Below are 26,809 nucleotides of genomic sequence, written 5' to 3'. Positions count from 1 at the left end.
GAGACAGAAATTAATATAAATAAATAAATCACAGATATGTATGTAAGTGCTGTGGGATGAATAAAGGGAGCCAGTCAGGGTGACGCAGAAGCGAGTGGGAGAAAAGGAGGGCTTAGTCGGGGAAAGCCTCTTGGAGGAGATGTGATTTCAATAGAGAAGCAGCATGGCTCGGTGGAAAAAGGACGGGCTTAGGAGTCAGAGGTCGTGGGTTTTAATCCCGCCTTTGCCACTTGTCAGTTGTGGGACTTTGGGCAAGTCACTTAACTTTTCTGTGCCTCAGTTATCTCATCTGTAAAATGGAGATTACGACTGTGAACCCCAAGTGCGATAACCTGATTACCTTGTATCTACACCAGTGCTTAGAACAGTGCTTGGCACATAGTAAGCACTTAACAAAAACCATCATTATTATTATTATTATAATGAGACTTTGAAGTGGAAGAGAATCATTGTCTATCAAATATGAGGAGGGAGGGCATTCCAGGCCAGAGGCAGGACGTGGGTGAAAAGTCAGCGGCGGGGGCGGGATAGGTGAGCTCGAGGTACAGTGAGCAGGTTGGCATTAGAGGAGCGAAGCGTGCGGGCTGGGTTGTAGTAATTGAGTAGCGAGGTGAGGTAGAAGAGGGCAAGGTGATTGAGTGCTTTAAAGCCAATGATGAGGAGTTTTTGTTTGATGTGGAGTTGGATGGGCAACCACTGGAGGTTCTTGAGAAGTGGGGAAATGTGCAAAGCACTGTACTAAGCACTTGGGAGAGTACAATATCACGGAGTTTGTAGGCATTGTCCCTGCCCACAAGGACCTTACAGTCTAGAGGAGAGTGCTAGGGCAGAATGGATGGACTCCTTTTCTCAGAAAAAGTTTCAGAAGGGTGGGTTCAGGGGGAAGCCGAGTGAGAGGGGGATGGGGAGTTGCCATCCAGGAAGGCTGGTTAGTGGAGAAGGAATAAGAAAGGCAACTACTATTCCTCTAGGATCCCTCAGCTAACTCTCCCTAGATTACTTTAGAAGGGTAATGGACCCCCGGATGGTTTTATCACCCAGATGAATAACTTTCGGGGCAAAGAGATAGAGTTCACAGGGAGTCAGAGCCAAAGGCAAGGCTTGAACCCAGGAGCCCAAGGCTCCAGCTCAGAGCTTCTTTGAGGTACTAGGAAAGGGGACAAGGGCGGTAATGGGGATAAAGGGAGGGAGGCAGAGCGAGGGAGGGAAAGAAGGAGGGAAAGAGGGAGAGAGAGGGAAGAAAGGAGGGAGGGAAGAGGGATGGAAGGAGGAAGAAAGAGAGAAGGAGAGGGAGGGAGATGCAGGGAGAGGAAGGGAGGGGAAGGGAGAGAGAGAGAGAGGAGGAGGAGGGAGGGAGAGAAAGGGGGAGGAGGAGGGAAAGAAAGAGAGGGAGAGAAAGGGAGGGAGACAGAGGGAGGAATGGAAGGACGGAGGGGGGAGAGAAGGAGAGAAGGAGAGAAAGGGAGGGAAGGAGGGAGAGGGAGGGAGAGAGAGAGAGGAAGGGAGGGATGGAAGGAGGGAGAGGGAGAGAGGGAGGGAAAGAGAGGAAGGGAGGGAAGGAGGGAGAGAGAGGGAGGGAAGGAGAGGGAAGGAGGGGGATAGAGGGAGGGAAGGAGAAGAAAGGAGGGAAGGAGGAAGAGAGAGACGGAGAGAGGGAGACAAGGAGGGAGAGGAAGGAAGGGATAGAAGGATGGAGGAGAGAGGGAGGGAAAGAGAGGAAGGGAGGGAGAGATAGGGAGGGATGGAAGGACGGAGGGGGAGAGGGAGAGAAGGAGGGAGGAAGGGGTCCTGTGTCTTTAAGAAGCCCCTGGCTGGGGTCTGGGCGGGGGGCGGGGGGCAGGAGGCGGGATGGAGGGGATGGGGGCGGCGCCTTGCCCTGCCCTGCCCTGCCCTGCCCTGCCCTGCCCTGCCCTGCCCTGCCCTGCCCTGTCCTGTCCTGCCCTGTCCTGTCCTGCGCCTCCGCTGCCAAAGTCCCCCGGTGAGTTTGGCAGAAGTTGGAAGCCGGGCCGGGGTGGTTTTCCCGGGGTCCGGAGGGAGGGAAGGAGGGAGGGGGCGGCGTTGGTGGCATCGGGCTGGGCAGCGGCAGGGTGAGCCCGCTGACCGCCCCGGCCGCCGGCGACCCCCGCCCCCCCTTCGCCAGCCTGGAGCCCGGCCCGCCGGCCGCCAGCCCCGGGCCCCGACCGCTCCCGCCCCCGCGGGCCTGCCCCCACCCGCCACAACCCCCCCAGACCACCCACACCGCCCAGCCGCTCCCAGCAGCCCAGCAGGACCCCCCCGCCCCGGCCCGCCAGCATGTCCAGCGGGGAGACCACTGGCCGGACCGCGGACAGGGATCCCCGGCAGCAGGTAACCCCCCCTCCCCTTCCCCCTTCTCCTCTTTTTCTCTAATGCCATTTAATAAGTAGAGTCATAATGATGATGATGACGACGGTCTTTGTTAAGCCCTTACTCTGTGCCCAGCACTGCTCTAAGCGCTGGGGGAGATGCAAGGTCATCGGATGGTCCCACGTGGGGGCCCCCGCTCCTCATCCCCCTCTCACGGACGAGGGACCTGAGGCCCAGAGAAGTGAAGGCCTTGGCCCAGGGTCACACAGCAGGCCAGCGGCGGAGGCGGGATTCGAATCCGCGTCCTCTGACTCCCAAGCCCCTGCCTTTTTTCCACTAAGGCACGCTGCGTCTGTTAAGCCCTTACTATGTGCCCAGCACTGTTCCAAGCGCTGGGTTAGATGCAAGGGGAGCAGATCGTCCCGCGTGGGGCTCCCGGTCTTCATCCCCCTTTCAGGGATGAGGGATCTGAGGTCCAGAGAAGTGAAGGCGTTTGCCCAAGGTCACACAGCAGACAGGTGGCGGAGTCGGGATTAGACTCCCAAACCCCTGCCTTTTTTCCACTACGGCACGCTGTATCTGTTAAGCGCTTACTACGTGCCGAGCTCCTTCTGCCTCTGGCTCCCTCCGCTCTCTCCTCTCTCTCTCTTCTCCCCCGCCTTTGGTTCCTCTCTCCCGGACTACTCTCTCGGTGTCCCTGCCCCTCGGAGAGTCTGTCTCTCCCTCCCTGCGTTCCTTGCCTTGAAGGGACACGGCGAAATGGATAGAGCCCGGGTCTGCCAGTCAGAAGGTCATGGGTTCTAATTCTGTCTCGGCCACCTGTCTGTTGGATGACCTTGGGTAAATCACTTCGCTGGGCCTCAGGGACCTCATCTGTAAAATGGGGATCGAGACTGGGAGCCCCACGTGGGACAGGGACTGTGTTCAACCTGATCTGCTCGTACCCATCCCAGCGCTTAATACAGTATCTGGCACATAGTAAGCGCTTAATAAATACCGTAATGATCATTTTTATTGCCCCGTAAATCTCTGACTCCCCCTCCCCCTTTCTGGGGGTTTGTTCCGCCTGGCGATCCTGCTCACCCCCCTTCCGTCTGGCCTGTTTGTCGCTGCCCCCCCATCTCCCCCTTGCCCCTGGCCGCCCCATCTGACGACGCCCCTCTTCTTGACTCCCCAGGTGGAGCGCCTTCTCTTCGGGCTGCGCTGGAGGCGACTGGAGGAACCCCTGGGCTTCATCAAGACTCTCCAGTGGGTGAGTGACTCCTAGGGCCCTGGCTATTTCGGGAGTCCAGGGAGTGACGCTGCCCAAAAGCAATGCGACCCCGATGGAGAGGTGGGGGGGAGGGGAGCCCTCCGCCCTGGGGGGCGAGGGGAAACTGCCACTTGCCCCAGGAGTATCAAGGCATGATGGTGGGCGGTGACAGGTGCCCATGGCACAGGACAGGAATGGGGCGGACCGGGGGCAGGAGGAGCTTGCTTCCACGGACTCCGTCGCAGGACTAAGAGGGGAGAGGCATGCGGAGCCCCTGAGCCAGCCCTTCTATGTGCAAGGAGCCCCAGCCAGGCAGGACCCTCTCACATTTCACTCCAGAGAGAGAGAGAAAAATAGAGTGAGAGCGGGGAGAGAGAGAGGCAGAGAGAGGGCAAGGCAGAGAAAGTGAAATACCTGATGGCTGCAGAGCCGGGTATAACCTTTCCAAAGCTCTGATCCTGCACATACCGCTCCTCCACCCAAGCCTCTGGATTGCGGGGAGAGGGTACAAGAGGAGAGCTTAAACATCCCGGAGCTGGAGCGGCCAGGGACAGAGAGGGCACCAGAGAGAAAAGGTGTCACCTGGAACCTGCGGAAGAAACTCCCTGAACTTGAGGAACTCTACCAGGGGTCTGGTCTCTCCCCTGAAGGCTGAATCAATGAAGCCGCAGCAGCTCGAAGCCTAGAGATTCCAGGTCATTCAGCACTGGGCCTAGAGTTGAGGCGCCCATGTTCTTTTTACAGCTCTGCCATGGTATGACCTTGGGGAAATTGCTTAACCTCTCTGGGTTACATGTTCTTTGGTGACACTTCTTGTCAGCTAGTGGCATTTCTCTCTCTGGAGATCCTGAGGAATGGGGGAGATGTTATTTTCCTTAAGGAATAATAATAATAGTAATGACAATAATGATGGTGTTTGTTAAGCACTTATGACGTGCCAGGCACTGTACTAAGCCCTATGGTAGTTACAGGATGATCGGGTGGGTCACAGTCCCTGTACCACACGGGGCTCGGTCTTAATCCCCATTTTACAGTTGAGGAAACTGAGGTAAAGAGAAGTTTAAGTGACTTGCCCAAAGTCACATGGCAGACAAGTGGAGGAGCTGGGTTTAGGACAGTTAGAACAGTTCCGGAGGCAGGGATCTGGAAAAAATGACCCTCAAAATCCTTCAAACTATATAATTCTGGGATGACTTCATTTCCTCGCTGGATTTCACATGGGCAGTCAGTGAACTCTACCCTTCCTGGGGGCCAAGGCATGCCGAGCAAGTGCATCAAAACCTCGAAGCCCAATTTTGGAAGAGGTCATTTGGTCCAGTCCTCTGCAACCAGGAAGGTGAACACTTCCTTGATAGAAACATCCAAGGTAAAAGAGGTCATCGGTGGAAAAAGTCATCCTTTTCAAAATAGAAAGGTCATCCAAATGAGGACAGGAAAACCCATGGAAGGGGCAAATCGGGGGCAAACAGGAAACCGAGCTGGACAAAAAGAATCTTGAAGAATGTTCTTTAGCTGTTAGTAAGAGATCTTTCAAATAGAACAAGAAAAATAAATTGGCTATGGAGTCAGTGGAGCTACGCCATGGTCTTGAAGTAAAAGTGGCATGCAGGGATGGAAAGGAGTTCGCTAAGGGGTCCAGTGACTTCTTTATTCGGGCCTTACTGAGGAGGATCTTAGAGAAATTCCCACATCCAAGTTGTTTTTTGTAGCAGACAGGTCAGAGGAACTGATGTTTTAGATCAAATAGATACCAAGCACTGTTAGAAGAGCTGGGATAGACAAAAGAGCAACGTGACCTAGTGGATAGAACTTGGGCCTGGAGTCAGAAGGACCTGGGTTCTAGTCCTGGCTCTACCCCTTGCCTGCGGTGTGACTTTGGGCAAGTCACTTCACTTCACTGTGCCTCAATTACCTCATCTGTAAAATTGGGATTAAGACTGAGAGTCCCAAGTGAGACAGGGACTGTGTCCAACCTGGTTACCTTGTAGCTACCCCAGCACTTAGAAAAATACCTGGCACATAGTAAACACCTAACAAATACTGTAAAAAAAAAAAGATAGCCTGTTCAGATTCAGTTCCTGTCCGTCATGGGGTTCGGAGTCCAAGGAGAAAGACAAGCAGGTATTTCATCTCCATTTACGCATGAGGAAACTAAGGCTGAGAGAAATTAAGTGACTTGCCCAAGGTCATACAGCAGGCAAGTCGCAGACCCAGGATTAGAATTTAGGTCCCCTCACTTCCAGGGTCATGCTCTTTCCACAAGACCATGCTGCTCAGATGAAAGCAATCACTCTTATCATCGGTGTTCTGAGAGAACTAGGGGGGAGTTGCAGAACTCCTGGCAAGAACGTATAACCTATCATTACAAACAGCCTCCGTGCCAGGGAGCTGGCGGATTGCCAGTGAAAACTTTCATCCGCAGGAGGGTTCCAGAGGGGATTCCAACGAATACAGACAGGTGGATGGATCTCCATTTTATAACTGGCAAAATATCCACAATCAAACCTGGGATCAGGGGACTCTTAGAAAAGCGCAACATTTTAGGGGAAAGACAAAATGGCACCTCACTCCTTTGCAGGATTCTTTAGGGGTCAATAAGCATGAGGATGAAGGGAAATCAGTGAATGAACTATATTTAGATTTTCAAAAGGTCTTGCTACAAAGTTCAAGCCCCCAAACTTTAAAAAGAAAAAGGGAGTAATCTCGGAATTAGAGATAATGTTCTCCCTACCCCAGTGCTTAGTACAATGCTTGGCACATAGAAAAAACTTAACAAGTACCACAGCTGTTTATGATTATGTTTTTATTAGAGGCCTAGCTCAGGTAGGAAACAAAGGCAAAGGGTAGATGACCACTTTGGGGATAGAGAAGTACAAGAAGAGGGTCCTCCAGAGATCTGGGCAAACATTGCTTTTGTTCAACATTGTCCTAAGTGTACTGGAAGAGAGAATGCACAGTAAAATCTCCAAGTTTGGAAGTGACAAGAAGCTCTTCCAGGTGGCGAAATTGCAGGTTTATGGGGATAATCTGCAGGAAGCTGAGCCATTGGCCTGAAAACCCGGCAGATGAATTTCAGTGGGAGCCAATGCAAGGCAGTTTATCTCGAGAATCTCTCTGGTTGACGGGCTCTGAGCTATCAGTCATGAGGCAAGAATGTGATCCTCATCTATTGTTCTTTTAAATCAGAGTTTCCAAGTGCCCAAAGGTCCAATCAAATGCCAGGCCTCATTAGGGGATGTGGATTGTAAACTTCATGGGGGCAGGGACCTTGTCTCTTACTCATTTCTCTTCCAAGCTCTCAGTATGGTGCTCAGCCCAGTAAATGCTGTTGAAGGGTTGACTGATAGAAGAAAATCAAAGGCACAGTTTTATCATTATAAAAAGTCCTACTATTATGCCTGCATCTGGAACGCTGTGTTCTGTTCTGGGCCCCACATCCTAGGGAAGACACGTAAGAACTGGAGAAGATATAAAGGGCAACCAAGATGATCAAGGAAATGGAGAAGCTTCCACATGAGGGAGATTGGCAAGATTTGGGCACTTGTCTGAAAAGATGAAGGTCGATGGAACATGATAAATCATCATAATAATAATAACTGTGGTATTTGTTAAGCGTTTACTATGTGCCAAGGCAGTGTACTGTGCTGGGGTGGATAGAAGCAAATTGGGTTGGACACAGTCCCTGTCTCACGTGGGGTTCACAGTCTCAGTTATTATTATTATTATGGCCTTTGTTAAGCGCTTACTACGTGCCTAGCACTGTTTTAAGCACTGGGGTAGATACAAGGTAATCAGGTTGCCCCACATGGGGCTTACAGTATTAATCCCCATTTTACAATGAGGTAACTGAGGCAAAGAGAAGCGAAGTGGCTTGAGCAAGGTCACACAGCAGACAAGTTGGCAGAGCCGGGATTAGAACCCACGTCCTCTGACTCCCAACCCCCTGCTCTTTCCACTACTTCTGCTTCTCAATCGCCATTTTACAGATGAGGTAACTGAGGCACAGTAACCTTGGGCCACAGATAACCTTGGGTAAGTCAATTCACTTCTCTGGGCCTCAGTTACCTCACTGTGAGCCTCATGTGGGACATGGACTGTGTCCAAAGTGATTATCTTGTGTCTACCGCAGCCCTTAGTACAGTGCCTGGCACAGAGTAAGAGCTCTATGAATACCATAAAAAAAATCTTGGTTTCTCTAATGGACTAAGCTTTTCCCACAAGCCACCAACCTGATGTGCGGTGACCGCTTGAGTGGTTAGATTTCTGTGGGGGCAGGAGATCATTGATATCCCAGAAGCCAGTGAGCAGTCCCCTGGCCCTCCCTGTTGGAAGGTCCCCATCATCATCATCATCATCATCATCAATCACCAAAAGGTTGTATTTAGTACCTACTAAACTGTAAGCACACCTCTCAGGATTGCACCTGGAGTTCCCAGTCCTCTACCAGTCTCGGCCATGGGAGGGAGAGTCGAGCAGAGGCCGACCCATTCCATTCCTAGCTTGGGCAGTGGCTAGCGAGTGGAAGGCAATCTGCTACAAGTCAAAACTCACCTGTGTTGGGCGGCAGCAGCATGGGAGAGAGTCCAGGGAAGAGTCTCAAATTGACTGCGTGGAAAGAGGCAAAATTAAACCGCTTCCATATTTTTACCAAGAAAACTCTATGGATCCACTACCAGAACGAATGCAGATGGAGAGCGAGGCGTTCTGGGAGAGATGTGTCCATGGTGTCGTTATGGGTTGGACATGACTCAACGGCACAAGACAAGACAAGCTGTAAGCTCACGGAGGGCGGGAATGTGTCTGTTATATTGTTATGATGTACTCTCCCAAACCCTTAGTACAGTGCTCTGCACATAATAAGTGCTCAATAAATCTGATTAACTGACTGATTGATTACTGTGTGCAGAGCACTGCATTAGTCCCTTGGGGAGCAATAGACCTCAGAGACCCTCCCCTGCCAGGAGAAGCTTACAATTTCAGGCAGACAGAAATTGCCGAATGTACAATGAATAAAAGACAGAGAGAATTGAAGTAATTAAATAAGTAAATAAACGGTTATGCCCCTGGGAGCCAACATGGCTGATGTGGGGCAAGACCAGGAAGGTAGGGCTTAGTTTTGGAATGCCTCTTGGCAGAGGTGACTTTTTAGGAGCTCTTTGAAGGAGGTTGGGACATGGTTTGGAGCTATAAGTTGGAGCCAGTAAAGTCTCAAATGAGGATCAGTTAAAAGGTTTGCTCGGGAGGGAAGTGACTCAGTTCTGCTCAATGCAGGGCCAAGTGAGAGCTGCCCGAGGTAGAACCTAGGCTGTATGTCTACACTGTTAATGGAGCAAAAGGAATTTTCAGGTTAATGTCAGGGCTGGAAGGAAACCGTGAGACCACTCGTCATTGAATTGTCTCTCAAAGGAAAGTTCTGCAAACGATTCCTCCTCTAGACAATCTCTTCCTTCCTCTCCTCTTTTCTCTCCTTCCACCTCCTCCTACCTCTCCCTCCATTTCCTCTTTCTTTCCCTCTCTCTCCTCCAATCTCATCCTGCCTCTCTTGCCATCTTCTCCTCCTTTTCCTCCTCCTACTATCTCACCCTCTGGCTCCTCTTGTCTCTCCTTCCAACTCCTTTTGTCTCTCCTTTCTTCTCCTATTTCTCCTCCCATCTCTTCCTGTCTCTTCCATCCCATCCTCCAATTTCTCCTTCCAGCTCCCCCTTTTCTCCATCTTCTCCTCCTGTTTCTCCTCGCATCTTTTCCTGTTTCTTCCTCCCTCTCGTCTTTTCTTTCTTCCAATCTCTCCCTCTTTCTCCTTCTCCTCCTTCTACAACCTTCTGGCTGCCACCAGGGCTCTTTAAATGAAGACTTACATAGAACTTTGCTGGAGTAGACATCCAAACCTTCCCTCAGGGTCAGAGCAGATGCTCTGAGAGTTAAGACTCATCTCCGACTTTTACGATTCTCAGCTTCTCACCCTCCGTTATACAAAACTGAACCCCCTTTCCTCCCTGGCTGCCTCTGGGTTCAGTCCTCATCTTGGTCTCTGACTCTTCTAGTCCTGCGGCCAGCCTTTGAGTCCTTGCACAGAAGTCATCGCAAAAGCATGAAGGAGCCAGAAGTATCTGTGGCGTCTTTGAAAGAGAAAAATTCAAATCAAAATGAAGAACCATTTCCTGCTCAAAGAAATCAAATATGTAATTTCTGTGGAGGGTGGAGGGAGGAGAATAAAGACCCTAAAGGGTTTGAGATTCGTTTTAACCGAAAGTCGTTTGACAGCATAAGCTGATTAGCTTGTACCTCCTCAGCACTTAGAACAGTGCCTGGCACAGGAAGTGCTTAACAAATACCATAAAAAATAATAAATTAATTTTAAAAAGCTGGTGGGGTGGAGGGAGTAAGAGAGCTCTCTCATTTGAGAGTGTCTTGTTTATCCTGGAAAGTCCTATGCTAGTTTGTGGCGTTTGTTAAGCGCTTACTATGTGCCAGGCACAGTACTAAGCACAGGGGTGGATCCTAGCAAATTGGGTTGACATACTCCCTGTTCCATTTGGGCCTCACAGCCTCAATCCCCATTTTACGGATGAGATAACTGAGACCCAGAGAAGTAAAGTGACTTGCCCCAAGGTCCCCCACAGCAGACAAGTGGCAGAGTCAGGATTGGAATTCATGACATTCTGACTTCCAGGCCCATGCTCTATCCATTATGCCATGCTGCTTCCCTTGGTCATTAGCCAATCAGAGCACGGGGCATCAGGAGGCAGGGAGTGGCCTTTCCTTCCATTTTAGGAGAGCCTACATCTGCTACTTCTCTACTAGCTTGGCATTAGAAGAGTGAGAAGCCCGTTATTGGGCAGGGATTGTCTCTATCTGTTGCTGAATTGTACATTCCAAGTGCTTAGTACAGTGTTCTGCACATAGAAAATGCTCGATAAATACTAATGAATGAATAAAGAAGAGAGAAGCATAGAAAAGCAGCGTGGCTCAGTGGAAAGAGCACGGGCTTTGGAGTCAGAGGTCATGGGTTCGAATCCCAGCTCTGCCACTTGTCAGCTGTGTGACTGTGGGCAAGTCACTTCACTTCTCTGCACCTCAGTTCCCTCATCTGTAAAATGGGGATGAAGACTGTGAGCCCCACGTGGGACAACCTGATTCCCCTGTGTCTACCTTAGCGCTTAGAACAGTGCTCGGCACATAGTAAGCACTTAACAAATACCAACATTAATTAATAAAGCATTAGAAGCAGCGTGGCATAGTGAAAAGAGCATTGGCTTGGAAGTCAGAGGATGTGGGTTCTAATCCTAGCTCTGTCACTTGCCTGCTGTGTAACCTTGGGCAAACCACTTAACTTTTCTGTGCCTCAGTTCCCTCATCTGTAAAATGGGGATTAAGACTGTGAGCCCCATGTGGGACAACCTGATACCTTGTATCTATCCAAGTGCTTAGAACAGTGCTTGGCACATAGTAAGCGCTTAAATACCATTATTATCATTATTTTTGTTATTATTATTAGATGTAACCTCCGTGAGGGCAGGCATCATATCTTCTAACTCTATGATACTTACTTAAGTGCTTAGTAATGATAATAATGGTATTTTTTAAGCGCTTCCTAGGTGCAAAGCACTGTTCTAAGCGCTGGGGGGATACAAGGTGATCAAGTTGTCTCACGTGGGGCTCAGAGTCTTAATCCCCATTTTACAGATGAGGTAACTGTGGCACAGAGAAGGGAAGTGACTTGCCCAGAGTCACACAGCTGACAAGTGGCGGAGCTGGGATTAGAACCCATGAGCTCTGAGTCCTAAGCCCGGGCTCTTTCCATTGAGCCACACTGCTTCTCTTACTGTGAGCTCTGCACACAGTAAGCACTCAATAAATACCTGTGATGATTTGACTGATCCAAACTCTCTCCCCTGTGGTCTGAGGTTTAGTTTTTCCCCTTAGTTCTTCCCCACTCACAGGCCCATTGGATGACACCAGTGAGAGTGAGCTTAGTGGGTTTGGATGGGCTCGTTGCTGGAGTTGGGGTAGAGCGGATTGGTGTTTGAAGAACCAGTCCCCGCTTTAAAGCAGCATGGGAGTCAAAGGCCCTGTGTTCTATCCCAGCACAGCCACTTACCTGTTGTGTGACCTTGGGCTCTCCCATGTACCTGCTGTGTGACCTTGGGAAAGTCACTTAATTCCCCTGTGCCTCAGTTTCCTTATCTGTAAAAATAGAGATTAAATCTTCTTCCCTCCTACTTAGACTCTGAGCCCCATGTGGGACAGGGACTGTGTCCAACCTGATAATCTTGCATTTACCCCAGTGCTTAGTACAATGCTTGGCACGTGGTAAGCGCTTAATAAATATAACAATGAAAAATGCCTCCTCCAGCCTGAGCCTACCTAGCCCTAGCCTAATTAGCCTGAGCCTCATGTTCATTCCACGTTTCCCCACTCCTCGAGACCCTTCAGTGGTTGCCCGTCCACCTCTGCATCAGACAGACACTCCTTACCATTGGCTTGAAAGCATTCAATCATTTTGCTCCCTCTTACCTCACCTCGTTACTTTCCTTCTAGAATCCAGCCTTCACACTTCACTCCTCTAATGCCAACCTACTCGCTTTACTTCGATCTCATCTACTTGGCCACTGATCTCTTACCCACATACTGCCTCTGACCTGGAATAACCTTCTTCATATCTGACAGACAATTATTCTCTCCCACCAAAGTCTTAGTGAAGGCACATCTCCTCCAAGAGGCCTTCCTTGAATGAGCCCTCATTTCGTCTTTACCCACTTGCTTCTGCGTCGCCCTGATTTGCTCCCTTTATTCACCCCTCCCTCAGCCCCACAGCACTTATGGAGAAGCAGCGTGGCTCAGTGGAAAGAGCCCGGGCTTGGGAGTCAAAGGTCATGGGTTCAAATCCCAGCTCTGCCATTTGTCAGCTGTTTGACTGTGGGCAAGTCACTTAACTTCTCTGTGCCTCAGTTACCTCATCTGTAAAATGGGGATGAAGACTGTGAGCCCCACGTGGGATGACCTGATGACCCTGTATCTACCCCAGCGCTTAGAACAGTGCTCTGCACATAGTAAGCGCTTAACAAATACCAACATTATTATGTACATATCCTTAATTTATTTATTTATATTAATGTCTGTCTCCCCCTCTAGACACATTGAGCTAGAATGTGGGCAGAGAATGTGTCTGTCAACGCTGTTATATTTATTCTCCCAAGTGTTTAGTACAGTGATCTGCACACAGTAAGCACTCAATAACTGTGATTGATTGATGATTGACTATTAGCCCAAATCTAGTTAGCCGGAACCTAGTTAGCCCAAATTTAGTTAGTCCTAACCCAGTTAGCCTGAGCAGAAATAAACCACAGCCCCAGAACCTTATTCTATTCCATCTAGACTCCTGAGATGGGTATTTCCAATAGTAGGAAGAGAGCTAGAATTGCCATTCACTTATCTTTGGAATTTGGAGAGGGACTGTAACAGGCTTTTCCTCATATCTATGAATTAATTGCATCCGTCTACCTCCAACATTAGATTGGAAGCTCCTTGTAGGCAGGGATTGTGTCTTTTACCTCTATTGTTCCTTCCCAAGTGCTAAGCGCTCTGCACACAGTAGACATTCAATACATAGGATTGATTGATGATTGGTTGACAGACAGTTGGATGTGATGGAAGTGAGAGTGATGGGAGGGTGGATGAGGAGAGAGAGGATTTTGAGAGTTCCAGATCCAGCTGGGTTCGTAGACTTCTGTAGGACGGAATGCTGAAGGAGGATCAAATGCCCAGGGGTGAGTCCAAGCATGGAAGCTTGGCATTCCTAAAAAACAGAGTTCAGAGCCTCCCCTCTAACTCCAGACACATTAAAATATGCAGATGGGGAAACTGTGGCCTAGTGGAAAGAACATGGGCCTGGGAATTAGAGGACTTAGGTTCGAATCCCAGATTCCCAGCTCCTCCACTTGCCCACTGGGTGATCTTGGACAGGTCACTTCCCTTTTTCTGTGCCTCAGCTTCCTCAGCTGTAAAATGGAATTGCATTACCTGTTCTCCTTCCTACTTAGACTGGGAGCCTCATGTGGGACAGGGACCGTGTACTACCTGATTACCTTGTATCTATCCCAGTGCTTAATGCAGTGCCAGACACTGGCACTAAGTCCTGGCATAGATACAAGCTCATTAGGCTGGACACAGTCAACGTCCTAGATGAGGCTCACAGTCTTAATCCCCATTTTACACATGAGGTAACCGAGGTACAGAGAAGTTAGGTGACTTGCCCAAGGTCTCAGAGCAGATAACTGTTTATAACCGAGTTTCTTCTGACTCCCAGGGCCATGATCTATCCACTAGGCCATGATGCTTAAGCGCTTAACAAATACCACAGCTATTTTTATCATTATTGTGAGGCAGCTGAAGAAATTGCTCAGGGGTCAAGCCAAATCACATGGAAGCGAATGACCACCTCCCTGAACAATCGAGATTATGGTAAAGCTACAACGTGGATTCATACATACTAGTTTCCCAGGACTGGGCCATAAGTGTCTGGTGATCTCAGGCAGTAAAAGTTGTAGTAATTAGATTGATGGACCTCCCACTGGGTTCCATTCACTGTACTGAACTCTTGGAAAAGAAAAACAGAAGCACGAAACCTGGTCCTGGAATCTACCCCAGAGGTTAGCACATAGTAAGAGCTTAACCAATACCATGATCATCATCAATATTATTATTACAAGGAGCTTATATTCTAATGGGGTAGGCATATTTAAAAATATTTACAAATAGAGTCATCTACTTATGCTGAAAGGAACAGATAAATGCAGAAGTACTGGAGGTGGCGATCGGGTTGCTATAACTTGAGGTGTGAGGAAATCGTCAGGGAAGATTTGTTGGAGGAAGTGGGATTTTTGGAGGACTTTGAATGTCGGGGGAGAGTTATAATGTCAGATTGGAGGGGAAAAAGTATGGAGGGAGTTCCAGGCTGTAGGAACTGAGTAAGTGAGGAGATGGAGGAAGGAGAATCAACAGTAAGGTACAGTTAGAAGGTTACCTCAGGAGGAACAAAAAGAGCCAACTGGTGAGTAACAGGTGAATAATCATCATCATGGCATTTATTAAGCACTTACTATGTGCCTAGCTCTGTACTAAACACTACGGTGTATAATTAGATAATCAGGTCAGATGCACTCGCTGTCCTGTATGGAGTTCACAGTCCAAGTGGGAGAGAGAACAGGAATAATAATAATAGTAATAATTACAATGTGCCAGGCACAGTTCTAAGCTCTGGGATAGCTACAAGCTAATCAGTTTGGACACAGGCCATGTCCTATATGGAGCTCACAGTCTTAATCCCTATTTTACAGATGAGGAAATCAAGGCACAAGATAATATTGGCATTTGTGAAGTTCTTACTACTGTCAAGCCCTGTTTTAAGCACTGGGGTAGATGCAAGATAGTTGGGTCCCACATAGAGCTCACAGTCTCAGTAGGAGGGAGAACAGGTATTAAATTACCGTTTTGCGCTATGAGGGAATTGAGGCCCAGAGAAATTAAGTGACTTGCCCAGGGTGACACAGCAGTTAAGTGGCAGAATCAGGATTAGAACCCAGGTTTTCGGATACCCAGGCCTGTGTATTTTCCACTAGGCCACTCTGCTGCTTCAAACTGATGAGTGATATGGAGAGAGTTGACAGGGAATCTTACAGCTGATTGTGAATGAAAGTTTACTTCCAGTAGTCCCCTCTGTCTGAGATGATTTACTGGGAGTCCGTCAAGGCTAGGGCAGAGTAGCCTTCACAATGGCCCGGGGCTAAGGAGCAAGGGGTAGGTGTTTGTTTGTTAAGCGCTTACTATGTGCCGAGCACTGTTCTAAGCGCTGGGGTAGACACAGGGGATTCAGGTTGTCCCACGTGGGGCTCACAGTCTTAATCCCCATTTTACAGATGAGGTAACTGAGGCACCGAGAAGTTAAGTGACTTGCCCAAAGTCACACAGCTTTGGGCACACAGAATCCAAGCCGGGATTCGAACCCGTGACCTCTGACTCCAAAGCCCGTGCTCTTTCCACTGAGCCACGCTGCTTCTCTGGGGTCTTGGCAACCTAGGGCCTGCAGGACCTCAAAGAAGTTTTTGGTTTCCCCACAGTTCTGAACTTGAAGATATTTGGTGAGACACCACCATCGTCCTCCTCCTCCTGCTTCTCCTCTTCCTCCTCCTTCTCATCCTCCTCATCAGCATAATCATCATCGTCCTCCTCTTCCTCTTCCTCCTCCTGTTCATCCTCCTTTTCAACCTCATTGTCGTTGTCATCCTCTTCATTGTCGTCATCCACCTCCTCCTCCTTGTCCTCCTCCTCCTCCTCCTCCTCATCCACGTCCTCCTCTTTCTGGTCGCCAGCAATGCCATCCTCTTCCTCATCCTCCTTGTCATCATCATAGTTATCATTGTCGTCCTCGTCCTCTTTTTGATCTCCTCTTCTCTTCCTTCTCCTCCTTCTCATCCTCCTCCTCTTCCTTGTCCTCCTCCTCTTCCTTCTCCTTCTCCTTCTCATCCTCCTGGCCAGCTCCTTCCCAGGATTGGTTTGGAAACCACAAAGAGGAGAATCCCAGGGCACATGGCTTTCCCTGGTCATTAGTTTGGGGTTTTTTTTTATGGTATTTGTTAAATACTTACTCTATGTCAGGAAAGGTACTAAGCTCTGGGGTAGATAAAAGAAGGACACGTCTGCCAAATGTATTGTTATCATACTCTCCTAAGCACTTAGTATAGTGCTCTGCACATAGTAAATGCTCAAAAAAAACCATTGATGATAATCAGCTAATCAGGTTGGACATAGTCTTTGGGGCTGATGGTCTTAATCCCCATTTTACAGATGAGGAAACTGAGGCCCAAAGAAGTTAAATGACTTGCCCAAGTTTGCACAGCAGACACGGCAGACACGTGGTGGAGATGGGACTTGAACCCAAGTCCTTCTGACTCCCAGGCCCATGTTCTATCCACAGGACCTCTCTGCTTCTCGGTTCAGACAAACCATCAAACAAACTTCCACACCCCCACCCATGGAAACCAAAGCAAATGCCAGGAGAAGCCAGTCGAACAGGCTTCATCTCCACTTGCCCTCTCTGGAGGAACAACATAGGCTAGTGGATAGAATACGGGCCTGAGAGTCAGAAGGACCTGGATTCTAATCCCAGCTCCATCACTTGTCTGCTGTGTGACCTTGAGCAAGTCACTTAACTTCTCTGGGACTGTTACCTCATGTGTAAAATGGGGATTAACACTGTGAGCCCCATATGAGTCATGGACTTCACCCGACCTGATTAGCTTCTATCTACCCAAGTGCTTAATATATTGTCTGGCACACAGTAAGCACTAAACAAATATCATATTAAAAAAAAAGAATCAACTCTCAAGTTGGTAATCCTCAGCGGTCACTGTACTAGGGAGGGACTCTCAGATGAAAGATGACACGGACCCTGAGGAACAAGGAAGGTAGAATTCCTAGAAAGGCAGTATGCCTGTGGCTGGGACTCAGGGAGTGAGAGAAACCCGCCACAGAGACGGGCCAGGGAGTAAGAACTCGGGGAGTCGTGAGTGACCGGATTCTTTGTCTCCATGGAGGGCTCAGAGGAAGGGATGTTTCTGCCCCTTATTTTCTTGGTGACCTTGGACAAGTCACTTCACTTCTCTCTACCTCAGTTCCCTCATCTGTAAAATTGGGATTGAAATGTGAGCCCCATGTGGGACAGGGACTGTGTCCAACTTAATTTGCTTGTATCCACCCCAGCGCTTAGTACAGTGTCTGGAACATACTAAGCGCCTAACAAATACCACAATTATTATTATTTCTTTTTTTCCTTGGTATTTGTTAAGGGCGCTTACTATGTACCAGGCACTGTATTAAGCCCTGAGGTAGTTAGTAACAATAATAATAACTTTCCCTTTCCCACGTGGGGCTCACAGTCTCAATCCCCATTTCACAGAGGAGGGTACTGAGGCACAGAGAAGTGAAATGACTTGCCCAAGGTCACCCAGCAGACATGTGGTGGAGTCTGGATTACAACTTTCTGACTCCCAGGCCCTTACTCTATCAATTATGCCATGCTGCTTCTTAAAAGTTAATCAGGTTGGACACAGTCCCTGTCCCCCTTGGGGCTAAAAGTCTTAATCCCCGTTTAACAGATGAGGTAACAGAGGCCCACAGAACTGGTGGTATTTATTAACTGCTTACTGTGTGCCAGGCACGGTACTCAGCGCTGGAGTGGATACCAGCAGATCGAGTTGAACCGAGTTCCTGTCCCCCGTGGGGCTCATGGTGTCAGTCCCCATTTTACAGATGAGGTAACAGAGGCCCAGAGAAGTGAAGCGACTTGCCCAAGTTCACCCAGAGCTCAGTGGAAAGAGCACAGGCTGGGGAGTCAGAAGTCATGGGTTCAAATCCCGGCTCTGCCGCTTGTCAGCTGTACGACTTTGGGCAAGTCACTTAACTTCTCTGGGCCTCACTTACCTCATCTGTAAAATGGACATTAAGACTGTGAACCCCACATGGGACAACCTGATCACCTTGTATCCTCCCCAGTGCTTAGAACAGTGCTTTGCACATAGTAAGCACTTAACAAATGCCATCATTATTATTATTATAAGTGTGGGCTGGAATTTGAACCCAGGCTCTTCTGACTCCCAGTCCGATGTTCTATCCACTAGGCCACCCTGCTTCACAGTCATGCCGTTTCCATAGTGCGGATCCTCCCTCCGCATCAATCCTGACCCTTGAGCTTGCGGGTAGCCACGGTCAGCCGGGCAGCAAACAGATTCTCTGCTGGAGACTGCAGAGCTGGGCTCTGGTGGCCCGCGCCTGGCAAGGGAGGGGCAAACGGGGGTCCAGAGGGGTCTGGCTGGGGTCCGCTGACTCTCCTGCTGATCACTCCCTTCCCGTGCAGCTCTTTGCTATTTTCGCCTTCGGGTGCTGCGGCTCATACAGCGGGGAGACGGGGGCCACGGTCAGGTGCAACAACGATGCCAAGGATGTGAGCGCCATCATTGTTCAGTTCGGCTATCCCTTCAGGTAAGTGGGGGCCGGGCCCCCGTTGGGGGGTCGGCGAGGGATTGAAACGGGGTTTCCCTAGAAAGATATTGTCCCCGGCTCAGGGCTGCCCCCTTTGTCTTCCCTCTCCCTGGAACTTGTCTCCCCGCAGTTAGAGAGCTGTCTCGGGTGGAATCCCCAAAGGTAGCCGTGGGAGAATCCGTGCTATGAACGTCTCTGGTTGGACGGTGCTTCCTCTCTCGCTTGCCAGCTGCTGCTGGGAGGTGTGGAGGTCTGAAGGGTCCCGGGCTGAGGGGCGGCGGGTGGGGGAGATGAGAGGGAAAAGTTACTCTGTCCTCCAGCTCTTTCCCAGAGGTCATCCAAGGGGGAGGCTGTCTGCCCTGGGGGGGTTTCTCCCCATCGATCCTGGACCGTGGCTTCGGCTCTCTCAATAATGATGATGGTGTTTGCTGAGCTCTTACTATGCGCCAAGCACCATTCTAAGCGCTGGGGTAGATACACGGTTATCAGGTTGTCCCACGTGAGGCTCACAATCTTGGTCCCCATTTTACAGATGAGGTAACTGAAACAGAGAAGTTAAGTGACTTGCCCAAAGTCACAGAGCTGACAAGTGGCGGAGCCGGGATTTGAACCCATGACCTCTGACTCCCAAGCTCATGCTCTTCCCACTAGGCCACGCTGCTTCTCATTATAAGAATTATGGTACCCGTTAAATGCTTACTATGTGCCTCGCACTGTTCTAAGCACTGGGGTAGATGCAGTTAATGAGGTTGGACACAGTCCCTGTCCCACATGGGACTCACAGTCTTAATCCCCATTTTCCAGATGAGCTAACTGAGGTCCAGAGAAGTTAAGTGACTTGCCCACGGTCACACAGCAGATACGTGGTGGAATCAGGATTAGAACCCAGGTCCTTCTGACTCCTAGACCTGTGCTTTATCTATTAAGCCACCCTGCTTCCCTCTTGGCCTGCTGGTCCCCACTCCTCTGCTGGAGGGGCTTTGGGCTGGGGTGAGGGGTGGAGCATTGGCTACTTCCTTCTGCCAGCTGGGGCTTTTTGCATAATGGCTGGGCTTCAGGAGCTACAATCCTATTGAGACCTCTTGGTGATAACTCCTGCCCGCTGGGCACACCGGGCCCTCTCTGGCAGTGTGGGGCCGGGCAAGGGTGAACTCCGTTTGAGCAGCAGCCGTATCAGCAGCGACCTGCTTCCGTCTGATCAGAGGACCCCCGGGAGCACCTTCCCCTCTGGGAGTCCGGAGGAACCTCAGAATGGCCTGGCTCCCCGGGAGGGTCTCTGAAACGGGGTCCCAACTCACCTCCTGGGGCAGTCGCGGGGCCCGGCCCAGGGGTGGGGCGGGGGAACTCTGCAGGCATCTTGGAACCTGGAACCCGTAGCCTGGGACAGTGAATTCTCAGGGCCCACAAACCTGCCAGTTAGTCCTTTCCCAACACTTTCCTGGTAGTAGGGAGGGAAGTTCCTTGGCCTGGGCAGAGCTGGGTCGGGGAGGGGAGAAGGGGCCAGGATGAGCATTTTGGCCCCCAGGTTGCCTCTGCTGAAGCCTGCGGCATCAGCTCCTAATCAGAGCAGACTTGGAAGGCATTTCCTGTTCCTTCCGCCGCTGCTTTCTGCCTCCTTACTCTGGGGGCTGAGAAGAAGACTGGGCTACAGTTCTGATCAGAGGTGCCAGGTTTTCATCTTGAGTGTGTGGGCGAAAAGAGCACAGGGAATTTAGGGGGAATGAGGATCGGAGGGAGATAGGCTTCTCAAGAGCAAACAGGCCAGAAAGACTTCATTTTGGGTCTTTTCAATCAATGGTGGTTCTCAAGTGCTTACTATGTGCAGATCACTGTTCTGAGTGCTTGGGAGAGTTCATTTTTAGTCCTATTTGGAAACTCTCCAGTCTCGTCAGACAGCTGGGATGAGCCAGGCTGGGAATCCAGCTCAAAAAAACTTTGGGGATCGTAGCCCCACCTCCTCCAAGATATGGGCACCTGTAGCTGGCTCTAATCCCAGTTTAGCATCCCGCTCACCGACCAAACTCCCGTCAGGTCCTCAGTTGCCCGGTCTGTAAAATGGAGGAAAGATACTGATCCACTTGCCAGAAGGGCAGCCGCAAGGACCTGATCAGAGAGTGTAAATTCCTCAGCAGCCATAAAGTTAGGTGGCCCGACATCCTGATATAGATGGGACAGACCCAAAATCTGGGGAAGGGAGGGCTGTCAATTCAAAGGATAAATGGTCCTCCTAGAACCCTTGCTGAGAGGAGTTGCTGGGTGGGGGAGATATGTGTCGTTGTGGGAGAGCAAGCCGAGGGAGCTGAGGAAGCTGAGACAGATGAGGGAGAAGTCACATCACTATCCCACTGAAGGGGAGGAGGAGGCTGAGGGGAAAGATTGGGAGGGCACGTGTGACTATCCGCAAGATCCAAGAGTCCCAGATCCAGGTTTGTTGGTCTGAAGCACCTGGCTCTAGATTCTGGAGTTCCAGCTCCGGGCATGCGGGTCTGCAGGTCCCAGCTAGGGCTTTTGGGGCCCCAACTCTAGGTATGCAAGTCCGATGCCCCGACTAGGAGTTTGGAGGTCCCAGACCCCGGTGTGTAGATCTGGAACTCCTGGCTAGGGATTCCAAGATCCCAGGTGTGGGTGTGCAGGCCTGGGTCTGACAAATTCGAGACTGCAAGCCAGGTGTTATGCAAGTTCTGGGCCTCCATCTTCCTCCTCTCCCAGCCACTCCCTTTTCCAGGGCTCCTCCCCTTCTGCCCCTGCCCCTGCCCCACCCTCCCTAAGGCGACCAAACCCTTAGAACCCTTATCTTACCCCAAACTAACTTAGAAACAATCAACCTCACTTGGAATGGAGACTTCCCCCCCGCCCCCCCTTCTACATTGTGAATCCGTTGTTGGGTAGGGATTGTCTCTATCTGTCGCCGAATTGTACTTCCCAAGCGCTTAGGACAGTGCTCTGCACACAGTAAGCACTCAATAAATACGATTGAATGAATGAATGAATAAATGAATGTGGGGAGAAAGAAGGCAGAGGAGAGACAACCTCCCTACTCGGATTCAGGAAATTGTGGAAAAGCTGGAGCTTCTGTTCTGGGTTTCCAAGATTTTGGGTCTTAACTCTCAACCCTTCCCCTTCACCTCAATCAAACGCTGGTCAGTCTCCCCTTAGGAGAAAGGGTGTGGAGCCAGAGCCCCGGGCTGGGAGTGGGGTGGGAGAAATCCCTCCCAGCCTCCAGGTAAGCTTTAAGGTAGACCAGGGGTCCCTGACATCTCTCTCCCTGAGCAGGTTGCAACGGGTCGAGTATGATATGCCACTATGCGATGAAGAATCCAGCACAAAGACACTGCATCTCATGGGGGACTTCTCGGCGCCCGCTGAATTCTTTGTCACCCTGGGCATCTTCTCTTTCTTCTACACTATGGCTGCCCTGGTCTTCTACCTGCGCTTCCATAACCTCTATACGGAGAACAAGCGCTTCCCCTTGGTGGTAAGCCCCCCTCCCCGTCCCCCACCTCACGTCCCTCTGGTCGGGGCAGGGGACACGGGGTAGGCAGGTGGCTTCGGGAAGCCCCTGAGAAGATGCGGGCAGTGATGGGAATGTGCCCTGCGCTGAGGAGGGTGGAGAGGGAATCTGGTGAGAGGTATGGGGGGCAGGAAGGTGGACCCCCTCGTCCTTCTCACTTGGCTTCCACCACCGCCCCCCACCACCCCCAGGCACCTCACCAGGAGCTCATAGGCCCCTAGGGAGGAGGTGGGCAGCTAACCTGGCTCTCCCCATCTTACCTCTCTGAGGCAGAGGGTCCCTCCAGGACTGAGGCCCGGGGTCTGGCCTGGGGCAAAGATGCCCCAAAGTCACCCTGGCAGATCAATCAATCAATCAGTGATACTTATTACGTGCTTACTATGTGCAGAGCACTGTACTGAGCATTTGGGAAAGTACAATGCAACAGAATTAGTGGACACATTCCCTGTTCATAAGTAGCTCACAGTCTAGAGGACTGTAGGATTAATGCGAAGGCCCAGCCATGAGCCTCCAAAACCGGAGTCCCTTCACAGATCAGGGAAGGGGTCTCTGAGAGGAGGCTGGGGTCTGTCCCCATCCAGATCTGGCTGACTCCGAACCTGCTGAGGGAGGAAGGAGTCTCTTCCTGGGGCCCACTGACAGCGGGTCTCCCGGGACCTGTCTGGTCGGGGTTTGGGGAGGAGGAGGAGCAGGGGTGTCCCTCTCTGAGCCGTCTCCCCCCTCCCAGGACTTCTGCGTGACAGTCTCCTTCACCTTCTTCTGGCTGGTGGCGGCGGCGGCCTGGGGCAAGGGCCTAACGGACGTGAAAGGGGCCACGCGGCCGTCCAGTCTGACAGCTGCCATGTCTGTGTGCCACGGGGAGGAGGCCGTTTGCAGTGGCGGGGCTACCCCTTCCATGGGGCTGGCCAACATCTCCGTGGTAAGACCTGCCCTCTGGGGTGACAGGCAGGGCGGGGTCGGGAAGGGGGACAGCAGGGCGCCAGGAGGAAGGAAGGCTGGCGTGAACACACACACACACACACTCTCTCTCTCTCACTGACTCACTCACAGTCTCTCCCTGGGGCCAGCCTGTTCCGAAAGAAGCAGTATGGCCTAATGGCAAGAGCACGGGCTTGGGAGTCAGAGGTCATGGGTTCTAATCCCAGCTACACCACTTGTCTGCTGGGTGACCTTGGTCAACTCACTTAACTTCTCTGTGCCTCAGTTACCTCACCTCTAAAATGGGGAGTAAGACTGTGAGCCCCATTTGGGACAGGGACTGTGCCCAATCTGATTTCTTTGTATCTACCCCAGCATTTAGAACAGTGGTTGGCACATAGTAAGCGCTTAGCAAATACCATTATTATTAAGAGAACAACGAGGATGCTAGTTGGACCCTTTGCCCACCTCCTCCCCATCAAACTGGTCCCTTCAAATTCTCTCTGTCCCTGCACAGTAAAGGATCCCAAATCCCAGGGCCAGAAGCGAGGGGTCGCAGGCCTCACAGTGCCCCAACTCCTCAGAACGTAGATGGGTGAGATGGGTCTCCCCTGATGCTCTCACTGTAATTGCGGCCAGCAACTCGGGATTTGTTGAACACTCTATGCCAAACACTGTTCTAAGCACTGGGGAAGATTCAAGTAAATCTGTGAGGCAGCTTGGCATAGTGGATAGAGCCTGGGCCTGGGAGTCAGAAGGTCATGGGTTCTAATCCTGGGTCTGCCGCTTGTCTGCTGTGTGACCTTGGGCAAGTCACTTAACTTCTCTGGGCCTCAATTACCTCATCTGAAAAATGAGGATTGAGACTCTGAGCCCCACGTGGGACAGGGACTGTTTCCAACCTGATTTGCTTGTATCCACTCCAGTGCTTAGTGCAGTGCCTGGCCCATAGTAAGCGCTTAACAAATACCATAGTTACTATTATTAAAATCAAGTCCCACATGGGGCTTGCATTCTAAGTAGAATGGAGAGCAGAAATTGAATCCCCATTTTGCAGATGAGTGAACTGAGGCACAGAGAAGTTAAGTGACTTGTCCAAGGTCACACAGCAGATAAGTGGCAGGGCCAGGATTAGAGTCCAAGACCTCTGACTCCCAGGACTATGCTATTCCCAGTAGGCCACACTGCTTTCCTATTGAGCATCCTTCCTGTGAGTGTCTCATCTGTCTTAGAGGGGATCCACGTAGACTGGGGACAGAGGGCTGGCCTGGAACGAGACCTGGGCTAGAAGGGAATGTGAGCTAATAAAAACATTGTGAGTCTGGGCATCTGAAGACTCCGTGTTCTAGAACTAGATCTGCCACTGGCTTACCGTACCACTTAGGTTCTCTCAGCCTTAATTTCCTCACCTGTAAAATGGGGATAATAATTCCTGCCCCAACCTATCCCTCAGGGAATATGGTGAGGCTAGAATGAGGTGCAAAGATGCAAAAGCACTTTGGAAAAATTAAAGAGCTCCACAAATTCAAGGTGCATTGTTTTTCTTAATTTAGGGGCAGGACCTGGAATTTGAATTAGTGGCTTTTGGGGTGACTCCATGGGGGTTCTGGTTTTCCCTGCTGCAAGCAAAGCTACCTGTGAGATTAGAGATGGATGAAGAGCCAGGAGGGAGTCATTGCATTCGGGGAGTTTTTGAGTCCATGCATCCGGTTCCATAGTCCATCAGACTCCCTCCCAGGAACTCTTTGGGTGCTCAGTTGAACAGACTGTGTGATGAACACTGAACTATACACCTCCTCAGCTCAGCTGAAGAGCTTCCCAACACACACACACACACACACACACACACACACACACACACACACGCACACACAAACACCTTTCTCCCGACTCCCATAAGCATCCTCTTCATTGCTCTTTCACATTGACTGGGCCAGATTCTCTCAGAAGTATGCTGGGCTCACCTAGAAGCTGTCCTGCTTCTTCAGGCCTGGAGGATTTGACGATTAAACTGTCACTGCTTTCAGACACAAAGAGCCTAGCTAACCCCTGGGCGCAGTTTACCCCTTGGGGAAACCTCAATCCTTCAGTTCCACCATGATTATTGGATAAAGCATGGACCTGGGAGTCAGAAAGACCTGGGTTCTAATTCCGGCTCTTCTCTTTGTCTGCTGTGTGGCCTTGGGCGAGTCACTTAACCTCTCTACGCCTCACTTACTTCATCTGTAAAATGGGGATTAAAACTATGAGCTCTATGTGGAACAGGGACTGTATCCAACCTGATTTGCTTGTAATACTAATAATAATAATGATGGTTTTTGTTAAGCACTTACTATGTGCCAAGCACTGTTCTAAGCACTGAATTATGGTATTTGTTAGGCACTTACTATGTGACCAGGCACTGTACTAAGAGCTGGGGTGAATACCAGCAAATCAGGTTGGACGCAGTCCCGATCCCACGTGGGGCTCACAGTCTCAATCCCCATTTTACAGAAATCGAGGCCCAGAGAAGTAGATTGATTTGCCCAAGGTCGCACAGCGGAGAAGCGCGGAGCCGGGATTAGAACCCGACCTTTTGATTCCCAGGCCCATGCTCTATCCACTACACCATGCTACTTAGTACGGTGCCTGGTACATAGTAAGCGCTAAACAAATATGGCAATACTATTATTAGTTTGATAAATCAGTGGTACTCATTGAGTACCCACTGGGTACGAAGCACTGAACTAAGAACCTGGGAGAGTCCGGCAGAGGCAGAACACACGTGGCCTGCCCTGGAGGAGTTCGTCATCTGATGAAGGGGCTGACACGTTAATGGAGAGGCTAGTGTAGGGACCCTCCTGGGCAGGATGATGAAGTCGAACTGGGCAGCTGCTGCTAGCCATCTGGTGGGTGAGCCGAATCCTGGGAGCACGGTGGGGGAGGGGAGTGTGGCAGGGAGCGCTGAGAGGGCGGGCCTAACCCGGTACACCCCTACCTGCATAACTCACAACCTCTATCTAAATGCTACTCACTGTGCCATCCCTAACCTCTTCCTCTCTCTTCCACACACACCTACGTTTCCCCCTCCCCCCTCCCCCGCCACGGCCCCTCCCAAGAGTTACTGGCCTGGGCAGCCCGGGCTCCTTGACCGTAACCCTGACCGCTCTTTCCTTCTCTCTCTGCCCTCCCCTTGGTCCTGCAGCTCTTTGGCTTCATCAACTTCATCCTGTGGGCTGGGAACTGCTGGTTCGTGTTCAAGGAGACCCCGTGGCACGGCCAGGCCCAGGCCCAGGCCCAGGCCCAGGCCGCTAGCAAGGAGAGCGCGGCTGAGCTGGGGGCTGTGGAGAAGCAGTGAGAGTCCTCTACCTCCCGAACAGCCAGCGCCTCACCAACCTCCGGCTGCCAGGACCGTCTTCTCCCTCTCCTCCTCCGCCCCCACCTCCCGCTCCTTTCTCTTTCTCCTCCTCCTCCCCGCCCCATTTTCCTCCTCCTCTTTCCCCTTCTCTGCCTTCTCCTGCTCCTCCATTCACCCCTCCTTCCTGAGCATCAGGAGCAGGGCTACCCTGCCAACCCCTGGGACTGACCCCCTAGATCTCTCTTCCCGGGCATCTTCTACTGCTCCCCAGCAGCCCTGAGGACTAGTGACCTTCTGCAAGCTGCGGTGGGATGGGGTTAGGGTGTGGTTAGTGAGGTCAGGGGGCCATCCTCTGCTGTGCCCTAGGGTACCCTGACACTATCCCGCCTGGCCTGGAGAGATGAAGAGAAGAGGAGGGAAGGGACGGGAC

At 50.9% G+C, this 26,809-nt stretch overlaps 1 protein-coding gene and 1 non-coding gene across 2 annotated transcripts; both read left to right on the top strand.

Annotated features, from left to right (window-relative positions):
* Positions 1 to 2,292: 2,292 nt before the first annotated feature.
* Positions 2,293 to 26,453, top strand: SYPL2 (synaptophysin like 2). Its single transcript, XM_029069742.1, has 6 exons — positions 2,293 to 2,346; positions 3,503 to 3,577; positions 18,489 to 18,613; positions 21,887 to 22,088; positions 22,852 to 23,043; positions 26,227 to 26,453. The coding sequence occupies exons 1-6, from the start codon at positions 2,293 to 2,295 to the stop codon at positions 26,377 to 26,379; spliced, it is 801 nt and encodes a 266-aa protein (XP_028925575.1). The 3' UTR covers positions 26,380 to 26,453.
* LOC114813449 lies at positions 7,983 to 8,118 on the top strand. The gene has a single exon (XR_003761169.1). It is a non-coding gene; the product is annotated as a small nucleolar RNA SNORA7 (small nucleolar RNA).
* Positions 26,454 to 26,809: the final 356 nt, after the last annotated feature.

The sequence above is a fragment of the Ornithorhynchus anatinus genome, chromosome 7 (genome assembly GCF_004115215.2).
Source record: "Ornithorhynchus anatinus isolate Pmale09 chromosome 7, mOrnAna1.pri.v4, whole genome shotgun sequence".
Lineage (NCBI taxonomy): Eukaryota > Metazoa > Chordata > Mammalia > Monotremata > Ornithorhynchidae > Ornithorhynchus > Ornithorhynchus anatinus.
The sequence above is the reverse complement of the archived record's forward strand: the minus strand, read 5'-3'. Positions and strand labels throughout refer to the sequence as shown.

What these genes read in the sequence shown, in the direction of transcription:
- SYPL2 (XM_029069742.1), top strand. Translation starts at nt 2,293, where the DNA reads ATGTCCAGCGGGGAGACCACTGGCCGGACCGCGGACAGGGATCCCCGG. An exon ending in CAGTTCGGCTATCCCTTCAG is followed by an intron (nt 18,614 to 21,886) that starts GTAAGTGGGGGC and finishes CTCCCTGAGCAG; the next exon opens with GTTGCAACGGGTCGAGTATG. An exon ending in GGCTGGCCAACATCTCCGTG is followed by an intron (nt 23,044 to 26,226) that starts GTAAGACCTGCC and finishes TTGGTCCTGCAG; the next exon opens with CTCTTTGGCTTCATCAACTT.